The following is an 11,602-nucleotide window of genomic DNA, read 5'->3' on the forward strand; positions in this document are numbered from 1 at the left end:
ATATATATATATATATATATATATATATATACAACGGGCTTCTTTTCAGTTTCCATCTACCAAATCCACTCACAAGGCTTTGGTCGGCCCGAGGCTATAGTAGAAGACACTTGCCCAAGGTACCATGCAGTGGGACTGAACCCGGAACCATGTAGTTGGTAAGCAAGCTACTACCACACAGCCACTCCTGCGCCTATAGCTACAAACAAAAATATTAAAGAAACTGCTCTTATCCTTTCTGTTGAGTAAAAAAGAAACAGGTTGATTTCTATTGTCTTTGAAGTTGTGAAAGCTGGGAAATGTGATACAGCAACATGTGATGAACAGTTAGGAATGCTGCTGAAGTTAAGCAGAAATGGATGTGTGTGTGATGAGTGTATTCTGAGTTGGCAGGAAAAACAATTTAGAAGTTCATAAAATTTATGTGTAGAATGTGAAAAAGATTTAAATGGTACTTTTACCTCTTTCAAAGACAATGAGAGTGCTCCAGTTGGTGTTCAATAATGAGGTATTAATATTTTAACTTTTTTTTTCATACTTCAGAGTATTTATATCATGGACTATAAAATTGCCTATGTCATATAAAGCAATATTATTTATATAAATTAGTTGAAAAATCCTGAATATATTGAATGAAAAGCATATCTAAATGGCATGATTGTAGCTACATTGTTATTGAAATACTCTGGACATCTTAATTTGAAGTTTTGAGGTTAATGTGCTACATTATCAAGTAAAATGTTCATGAATTTAAGCATAATTACAGCATTTTCTTGTGCTTAAGTCTTCAGAGTTGGTCGTTTCATGGAAAGAAAATTTTTCTCTGTAGGATAAAAAAAAAAAATAATTAGTCCTGAACTATTGCTAAGGATTAATGATTCTGAATTATAGTACTCAATTGTTTACTGCTTATACATATATGAGGTGTACATATATACATATTACACCCAAGGAGAAACTACTTGATAAGCAAGTTCCCATTTGTCTCTTGAAATGACCCACATTTGAATAGTGTTCCTATCTCACTCTTCAAATTGTCAGCATAGGAGCTCCTAACTTATTAACCCTAGGTTGCTGCTTAATCTATGTGCCTCCTCTTTTATCACCCTTAGTGTATTTTACTTTCACTATTTTAACCTATCTTTCCATGAACCTTCTTTGCAACTAATGCCTAAATTATTATCTTCAATTTGTAGCAATTCAGATTGAAATATTGTACTATTTCTTAATTTTCCATTAAGGAATATTTTCAAAGGTTAAAAGCTCTTTCTTTCCTCTGACAAAATTGAATTAATTATTATTTCAATTGTGCATTGGTAATGCCACTGATGAAAACGTATGTTAAATGGCATACAAGATAAATTCTTGATTCATTGAAATTATCTTCCTTACTAAGGAATATATGTGTATATCTCTTTGTGTATTTATATTCATTGATTTGCAGAATGTAAACATTCAGAAATACTGAGCTACAAATGGTGAAGTTTGTTAACAAATCTCTTTGCTTTTATTGAAAGTGAGTAGAATAAAAAATCCCTTACTCAGAAAACAGTTAAGGGTTAGTGACAGGAAGGACATCCTGCTCTAAAACAGAACCTCAATATCATATTCACCTAACCCATGCTGGTATAGAAAAATGAATGTAAGAACGAACAAATATACTAATAGGTTAAAAAAAACCCACCCCATAAAATATGTAGAAGTAGCTCTACATGTAATTATGGAATAGTATGTACTATACCTCTCTTTAACTGCTTTTGGACAAACTAAATTCTCACTGGTAAGAATAAAATTTCTAAAATGGATAGAGAAATTCGAAGGGTTGCCTTGGCCGAATGTGGAGCACCTGTTATGTTTACAGGAGATGTGGGGTTGAGTCCCATGGGTGTCCTTTGACATTTTCTATCTAGTGGGTTTTTTAAGCCAATGTTTACATGCTGTCGTTTATAACTTTATCATTTACTTCAAGATCCAATGTTCCAAAAAGAATTATTTCACATTCTCTCAAAGGTTATAAGTTTTACGCTGACATGCTAGAATATAATTTGAGAAATTTTTGTTAAAGCAGTTTTGTTGCTTTTGCAATATGAGCAAGAGTATTGTTTTCATCATTATCATTGTCATCATTTTACATTCAGTTTCCATGTTCGCATGGGCTGGACCGGTTATCCATGGTCCAACTCATTTCTTAAAGAGAGCTGCTGCTCTCATAGTCTTGTGCTTGTGTTTATTTGGCTTGGTCTGTATGACTAGATCTCTTCCTATCACCAAGCACTTCACAGAGTGTACTGGGTGCATTTTCTTGTGACACCTACACTAGAGATGTTAAGTCCTCATTGTGACAGAACTAAAGGACTTCACAATCCCTAACTTTCTCTTATTTATGGACTGGGTACATTTTTCATGGTGTCAGCATTACAGAGGTTGTCTTATTCAAAAGGAAGCACAATAGTGGTGGGTGGCTTAATGTGATTGCACCAGCATAAGAGGAGTATGCTTTGTACTCAATAAATGTCAAGAGTAGCCAATAACCTAAGACTTGCAAACAGGAAGGAATAGAAAAGAGAGCAATAACAGCAGAAAGGACAGAAATGAGTGGGTGAAAGGAGCAAGAATACAGATGGAAAAAGCAGGGTTATTGGGAGTGAAGTCTGCTTGGGAGTGGTTGGCAAAAGCAGAGATGGACAAAGACATGAGTAGTTGATGGGATAAAGTAAGAGTTAGTGATGTGTGGCTAACTATCCAAATTAGAGCTACTTTTGCACAAATATTTAAAGAAACTTGTACACTTCCATTTAAACCAGAAGTTCTCAAACTAGGGTGCACAAATCCCTAGAGGTACACAAAAGAAATTACATAGGTATATGAGATTTGTTAAAACCCTGAAATTTTCAAGTAATCACCTACAACTATTTTTCACTGTTGCAACCTCAGGTTTAGTAAATAGTATCATGAAGAATACATTGACAAATATGTTGTTTGAAGGTCTTGACTTCCAGATATAATTAATAGCAAATAATACATTGTTTTATAGTATCTGTAAAATCATAGTACTATTGTTGGTTTTATAGCATCCAGCTTTTTAACCTAATATTCTTCACAAGGGGTACTCCATTACTGCCAGATGTGATGAATGGGTTCACTGGGAGAAAAGTTTAAGAAACTCTGATTTAAATGAAACCTCTTGACATTTTAAATTATTTTTCTAAACTTTTTATTGTAAAAAAATAATTTAAAATAACACTATAATCCATTATATAACTGTACAATTTTTCTCTCATCTATCTTGCCTGAAATATTAGCCTAAGAGATAAAAGATGATAATCTGGAAATTTTCAGAGTTTGGTTTTTTCTTAATAAAATTGTACACAACTTTGTAAAACATATTTTACTCCTAAAGTTGCTGTTAGTAACTGATATTGCAATGTTTGAATTAAATAACCTATATAAATACTACACTTTAATATGCCAAATTTATAAAAGGCATGTTTGGCTCTTTTTTTTTTATCCTAAGTATCCAAGAATGTCTGTTTCCCATGCTGGCATGGTCAGGACAGTTTAACAGCATCTGATGAATCTGGGAGTGGTGTGGAATTCCTGTGTCTGCTCTGTCATACTTTTCTATGGCTGAATGCTGTTCCTAATGCCAACCACTTTACAGTATACTGAATACTTTTTTCATGGCACCAGCTTTAGTGAAGTTACTAAGTAACTATTCTTCAAGTCATTTTAACCACTTTAGTCTTACTACAGTGCAGAACTAAAGGATGATTATGTTGGCAGGGAATGTCAATGAACATCAGTTTTCAGCTCATCGTTTTTCATGTAAAGCAAGATATATAAACATTTATACACATGACTGGCTTCCTTACAGTTTCTGTTTATCAGTTTCACTTGTAAAGCATCAGCTGGTCTGGGGCTGTGTGTATACATGTATTCATAGATATGTGAAACCATATGCACATGTAATAAATCAAGTTTTAGTTTCTTGTTTTAAAATTTCTCTGTATTTTGGAAGCCATTTTTCTTAGATAGGAATGCTTTTCATTTTTGAACTTTGGTAGTTTCTCATTTTAAAATTTCTCTGTATTTTCGAAGCCTTTTTTCTTAAATAGAATGCTTTTGATTTTTGAACTTGGATATATTTTCATTTAAATCTTTTGAATTGCTTCACTAAAATGTACCATTACAGTCAGTACTTTTTTTTTGCTTGGTATACAAATTATTTAAAAAATATCTTTTAATGTTGCATATATATTCCATCTCTTTGTTTTGAATTTAATGAGTACAATTTGATAATTGTTCTTATTGTTATTTAGTTCCTAGAAATTTCCGGCTACTTGAGGAATATGAAGAAGGCCAATCAGGTGTAGGTGAGGGAATAAGCTGGGGATTGGAATCAGATGATGATCTTTTATTTGTCCATTGGAACGGGACCATTGTAGGTCCAGCTAAGGTGAGCTAATATGTTCATTTCTGTATTAATAATTGATTACTTGTTTTTAGAGTAATTTAAAATCTTTTTTCTAATATGTAATATTTTTATTTGGAAAAATTAATCAATGTGATTTCACATACACACACATTATTATTATTATTATAAAGGCAGCAAGCTGGCAGAATCGTTAGTGTGCCAGGCAAAATGCTTAGCGGCATTTCATGTCTTTTTGTTCTGAGTTCAAATTCCACTGGGGTCGATGTAATCAACTATCCCCCTCCCCCAAATTTCCGGCCTTGTACATATAGTAGAGAGGGTTGTTATTATTATTTCTTTCATTATTTTCTCTGGATAAATTACTGAAATCTTACCATTTAAAGTCAGAAAATGTGTTATTGTTTTTAGATAAATGAAAATTATTAAGAAATCTGTCTTTGTATTCTTTAGAAAGTCTAATATAACTCCACAATGAAAACCTCTGTGGTTAATTCATTCATAATCCTTCAAAATTTATGGTAAAATAGAAAAAAAAATACAGGAGCAATAACTTTTGCATATTTTTTAAAGTTTTCTCTCTCTAAATATGTGTCATCCTTCATGAGAGCTCTCTTTTGCATTGCAAGCTGCAAGATAAACCCACTAGTGATGGTGCCACAAATAGCACTCAGTATGCATATGTTATGTTTTTATGCATGTTTTTCCATGAATGTATGGATTAGGTGAATATATTATTAAGGAATTGTTTTCCTGTTGCCAACCTTTATCTGTTTTCCATGTAAGAAATCTTATGTTTCACATTTTCGAAAGTACAAAGCAAGGTGATTTGATAGTGACAACACCACCACTTGTAGCTTGTGACTTGTATAGAATGCAAATGTAAACAACATGGATAGGGGAAACACACTCATTATGTATATATGTATGGCAGACTTCCTTCACTTTCTGATTACCAAATTTATCAAAAGGCTTTGGTTGGTCCATCATTATAGTAGATGACACTTGCCCAAGGTGCTGTGCAGTAGGACTTGAAACAATGGTTGGAAAGTAAAGTTGTTAAGCACATAGCGATGCCTGACAAGGTTGGAGGAAGATATTTTAATAAACTATTGTATGATTTGAAATTAAATTGTGCAGTGAGGAGGCTCTTTAGTTTTACTGACAGCAAGACAGTCTCTTTAGTTCTGGTGCCATGAAACAACACCCAGTACATTTTGTAAAGTGGTTGTTTTTTGGGACAAACATCCAGCCATAGAAACCACTTCAAACCTGAGACATAGAACAAGATGTGGTTTCCTCACCCATTGTATCCTATCAAATTGTCCAACCCATGCTTGAATGGGAAGCTGACATAAAAATGATTATCTATACTAGTTTGGGCTGGATGTTTCACCATGTTTCGATCTCCTTTTGAGAGCTACTGCTACTGCTTCTATAGACTGTTGCTTGTCTGTCATTTCACTTGGTTTCTACAGCCGACCACTTTACAGACTGTATTGATTACTTCTTCATGGCACCAACACAAAGGAATTTGAATAAAGGGACTCAGTGCACTCTCTGCTCAAATTTTCCATCCACTACACAAGGTGTACTGGATGCATTTTTTGGTATCAGCACTACAGAAGTTGTCTTGCTCACCTGTCTCTTTGAGGCAGTGCAAGTTATCAGTTTTCTGTTATGACATTAGTGCATTATATGTACAGGTGCCTTCTATATAAGTAGAATTCTCAGAAGTAAACATGTGGATCAGGGAGGCAAAATGGGTGGGGAGTGATGTCAGCAATGAGGACTGACATGGAGAGTACTCAATAACATGATTATATTACATTATAATAAAGCTCCATGTGTGTCCCATTGTTTTGATGTCATTTTCTATCATTAATAAAATTGTTGGTATTTTTGATTACACAGGTATGCTAGTTGATATATAATGATGATTTAATGTATTATCTCAGACTGCTTCATCCTCTCTTTAACCTACTCCTCCCTTCTTGGATTACCACTTTCATGGATCTTCCTGTGCACTGTTTGATTTATGTCACACTAATCTACCTTGACTTCATGAACTTTACAATTTTTGCATTATATGTGTGTATGAGACACATCAGGACTCGGTTTCATATCTAGAGGTCTAGGATATTGAAATATCAAAAACACCAATGAATATTATCCTATGAAGTTTCTAGTAATTGCATTCTGCATTTGAAGATCTGATAAGAAACGTAACTCATTACATATCGATTTTTTCATTGTTTGAAGTAAGTTATTTCCCTTAGGTTGATTAAAATATATTTAAAGTTAGACTTACAAAGTATGACAAGGTTAAGGAAAGTGTTTCTGTAACTGCGATGTAGTAAAAAGTAAGAAATATAATGAACTACAAGATAAGTGAATTGCTGGTAAGGATTGACACTATAAGACTTGGTAAAGTAAATGAAATAACAATATGTAGGTATAGTTGAAGAAAATTTGAACAAAGATATGTCAACTATACTTTTTCCTTCAGAAATATAGCAAAGAGAAATGCAAGCAAACTATCCTATTACATCTGTTGTTTGAATGGAATAGCATTCTACTCCATTCTTCGAGAGCTGCAGACAAAACAAATAGTACAAAAAGTTGTGTATTATGCATTGCTTAAAAGAGCCTCAGGATATGTGGATTTAAGATACTTGAATATCTGTCAGATCAGAGATCATCACCAAATGTTGCCACTTTAGTAAATATTTTATCACAAGGCTTTGGTTGGCCCAGCATTATAGTAAAAGATACTTGCTCAAGGTTCTGTGCAGTAGGACTGAACTTGAAATATCTACACTATCATATATACAATACTGAAAAGAATTGGAATTTTGCATATTGATGGAGGATAAGGGACTATGAAATTCTGTTTTCTGCTTATCAAATATTGTGAAGAAGTATTACTACATTTATAGTTATTGTTATCTGAGTTCCAGTATATGTACAGTAAGGCTTGTTTATGTAATTTTATATCCACAGCCGGTGAACAGTGCTTATTGGATCTCCAGTAGATCAGACACCAGCATTTATTGCAAAGCTACATGGAATTTCATAAAGCACTAGTTTTTCAGTTTTCTTACAGATATACACCTGCATAGTCTCTATCTACCAGATTCCACTAACAAGATATTGGTCAACTCAAGGCTATAGTATGTGCTGCACAGTGGAATCAAATTCAGAATCACTTCTTTTGAAGTAAATTTCTTGACCATAGTCATACATGCAAACATTGATTTTTGACTCTGATGAATTTAAGGATCATTATAGTTATATTGTAGTCTAGTTAATCTGATTTAGTATCAAAGTCGACAGTTTATTGAAATCTCATTTAATGTTAAGTGGTTCATACATTATCTGTGCTACAAATCATTCATCTCTTCAGTGTGCAGTTTGATTCCACTGGTTGGAAAGTGTTCTTGCAATAGACTATTATCCTGTCCAAGTGGAGATTTTTCTCTCCTTTGCTTTCTTCTCTTTTACCCATTCTGGTTTGGTTATATCTGAAGAAATTTGTTTTGCCCTGAGATACTCTATCGTCTTGTAATTATCTTGATAAGTAGGTGTTTCCACTGTTTACATCAGAAATCACAATGACATTGGCATAATGAAAAATATTACCAGTTAGCTCACATTATACAATAATTGCAGCGTGGAAGGTATTTATAAGCTATTTAAAATACACAAAAACCGTTACATTCATTTCAACATTTAAATTTAATTTGCCGAAATATTTTTGTGTGTTTTAAATGGCTTATAAACACCTTCCACGCTGCCATTGTTTTTTTTTTTCAGCACACGAGCTCAGACCAGGTCACGTGCTATGCAAGTACATCACATACAGTAATAGAAGGAACAAGGGTGGCAACTCGGAACGTTTTTATTTATTAAGCTTCATCAGCAGAAGTATTGTTGCCATTGCATCTGGTTTGCTCTCCAAAATGTTCATAAAAAAACAAACATTCTATATAGCAATGATATTAATTGGAAATTTCATTATAAAAGGGGCACTGATCATATATTTAAGTAAACGGAAAAAGGTGTATTATCTGAACTGATTCTTTTTTTTTTCAACTTCCCCACACATTTCTCTCAATAGATGGTTAGTAATAGTGTTGATGGTGGTTGCAATGAGAGTAGTTGGCTCTGAAACAATCTTGCAGTCCCATATATTTGACATTAATATATAAAATTGTTTGTATTGGTTTTATTTAGTTGAATGTTTACTTTTTTTGCCTTCTCCATATGCAGTGAAGATTATAGTAGCAATCACTACCGAGAGAGCTAATTAAGTATGAGTGCATTAAAAATTTTGTTTCTTTTGTAATTTAAAAAAATTGTATGGAAAATAGTATGTGAATTAACTTTTATAGTTTTAATATTTTATATTTAATTAAAATAAAATGCTCAGTTGGATCTGGTTTAAAATATTTCAGTTTAGTGATTGAATACCAAAATACAAAGTGATCATTTCTAACTATACACATTGAAAAACAGTTCATTTCATAAAAATAATAATCTGTTGCCAAAGAGCTTAAAATACTTTTTCTAAATGTGTCATTTTCTAGACCTGGGCTAATGTATTGGGTTGGTGCATAATTATTGCGGCTTTTTTCAACAAATTTTATTCAACAAAAACAATAATATTTAACAAAAACATCTTTAAATGACGGTCTGACCGTCTGCCAAGCAAATGGGAAGCAGTAATTGAAGTAGATGGTGAATATGTTCTGGAATAATCATTTAAAGATGTTTTTGTTGAATAAAATTTGTTGAAAAAAGCTGCAATAATTATGCACCAACCCAATATTTTCATCAAATTTGGATAATCTGTTTACCTTCTCCATGATTTAGGTGGCAGCTCCTTTGTAGTCTCTCTGTTGAGATGTTATTTATACCATAATGCTGTTCTGTTCTTTTGTAGTTTTAGAGTTTTTAGTATCTTAAGTACTGAATACATTTTTGTAAGGAATAAATGCTTAATAGCAAAGAAAATTCTTAAAATAGTCATTTAGATTTTTAAAATATTGTTAATATTCATTGCAAGATATAATCTTATGGGAAATTAGAGACTCCTTTGGTAAGGCAAGCTTGAGGAAGAATCAGAATATCAGGTATTATTATATCAAGTCTTTTAAATAGTTGCATTTATTATATTACTCATCAATTACTAATTGGGCTCTGTTCATTAATTGTAGAGAATTGAGATTTTTAATGTCATGAGGACTTAATTGTCAAAAAAGATCACATTTTATTTTAAAATCCTTGTGTGTTAAGTGATTTTGCTCATTTTCTACAACTACAGGTTTAATTTGTCAACACTTTGTATTTCTTCAATTTGTTGATTTTGTAAACTGCTGTAGTCAATCCATCTGCCTTTTATGCTGCCTTCATGTCTTGTCATGCTCTTATTACTAAAAATAACTTTCTGTAATGTTTTGTTGTTGCATGTTTTCTAGGTCTTGCACTGTGCCAAGATATAATTTATAAAAAAGGTGGGGGTGGGAAGCATAAGATATAATATATTAGTGAAAATGTAATTGAAAATAAAATGTTGGCAGATATTTTGCATCTCTTATTCTGTGACTGTTGAGATGTTTCGTTTTGAATTAACACTTTAAATCTAAATAACATTATCCTACTACAACCACATCACAAGGAACCACCATAGGGTAAAACATATATTATGTGCTGCAATATAGAAGTTTATGGGGATGGGGAAGTGAAATGGTCAAAGTATTGGATAAATATCTCAGGCGTTGAGCATCATCTTCAGGTTAATTTGTCTCACCTTTTAATGTTGAAATTCAGTTATAAACACTATTTTAATAAATGACTGATCTGTAAAATTACATATTCTTTTAGTGGTTTCAGTCAATAGACTGTAACCATACTGGGGTACAACCTTCAAGGGTTTTAACTAATCATATCAATCTCATATTTGTATCAATTTGTATTTACTGAATCACTGAGTTGTGCATTACCAGCAAACAGATGCACTTCTTCACTGTAGTTTGTTTACTGAATTCCGCCTACAAGATATTGTTCAGTCTGAGACTATAGTAGAACACATATCCAAGGTTCCACACAATAGAATTCCACTTGGAACCACATAGTTACAAGGTGAATCTTTTAACTATATGGCTATGTCAATGCACATATGCATATAGATGTTTTTAAGGAATATTTACTCCTCCATAGTCATGGACTTATTTACATTGTTTCTGACCATGGCTAATTAGCTTATTCAATTTGTAATATTTGATATAAAACTAAATTGTGATGTTTTTGTTTGCATCATTCTTATTGATTGAAATTGATTGACATGGAGTGTGGTTTATATATATATATATTTTTTATTTCAGACTCCCTATGAGGGTAGAATATATAATTTGAAGATAGAATGTAGTCCTAAATACCCAGAAGAACCTCCTAATATTAAATTTCTCACAAGAATTAAGATAAATGGTGTTAATGATACAAATGGAGTTGTAAGTTTAAATTCTTTTTCACTAATATTCTTTATGATGTTTTTTGATTGTGATATAATGACCAGTTAAGCATCGCTTATTATTTTGTAAAATGTTGTTTGTGTACTATTAGGTCAGTTCTGATTGAGCAGGCTTAAGTAGTTGGCTGCACAACTAGATTGCAATCTACAGATCTAGAGCTTTGACTATTCCCTACCACTGCATGAGTTATGGCATGTATGAGGGTCTTGCTGCACGTTCTGACATACAGAGATTAATTGTAAGTGGTGCAGTATTGCAGTATGGACAGCTTGTGTCCAGTGTGTTTATCTATGTTTAGATTCTGGTGGCTACCACACTAGATAGCAGTAAGGTGAAGTCTGTCTGTCTGTGAAAGCTACTGGTCTTGATACTTAACACTGGTGCCTATCAGCAGAGTATATGGGGCTAATGAAGCTGTTGATGCTATTTCTTTTTTTTCTTTTTCCTGTCTCATACTATGTGAGCAAAAAATGTTTCTAAGAATGGTGTTATAGATATCTTTGCTTGTTTGGGAGTGATTATGTTGTAGCAGGGGCAGTGAAGGTTGGGTCTCAGAGCTCACATAACCAAGTCTTCTATTTTTTTGTAGCAGGGGCAGTGAAGGTTGGGTCTCAGAGCTCACATAACCAAGTCTTCT

At 32.9% G+C, this 11,602-nt stretch overlaps 1 protein-coding gene across 1 annotated transcript in view; it reads left to right on the forward strand.

Moving 5' to 3' along the window:
* The window catches only part of LOC106881923 (ubiquitin-conjugating enzyme E2 variant 2), a 32,950-nt gene that overhangs the window by 17,071 nt on the left and 4,277 nt on the right, over positions 1-11,602 (forward strand). The window contains exons 2-3 of the mRNA XM_014932447.2: positions 4,320-4,456; positions 10,819-10,944. Of these exons, the coding sequence (XP_014787933.1) occupies positions 4,320-4,456; positions 10,819-10,944 (263 nt within the window). The remainder of the gene's footprint in view (positions 1-4,319; positions 4,457-10,818; positions 10,945-11,602) is intronic.

Source organism: Octopus bimaculoides, chromosome 1 (genome assembly GCF_001194135.2).
Source record: "Octopus bimaculoides isolate UCB-OBI-ISO-001 chromosome 1, ASM119413v2, whole genome shotgun sequence".
NCBI lineage: Eukaryota > Metazoa > Mollusca > Cephalopoda > Octopoda > Octopodidae > Octopus > Octopus bimaculoides.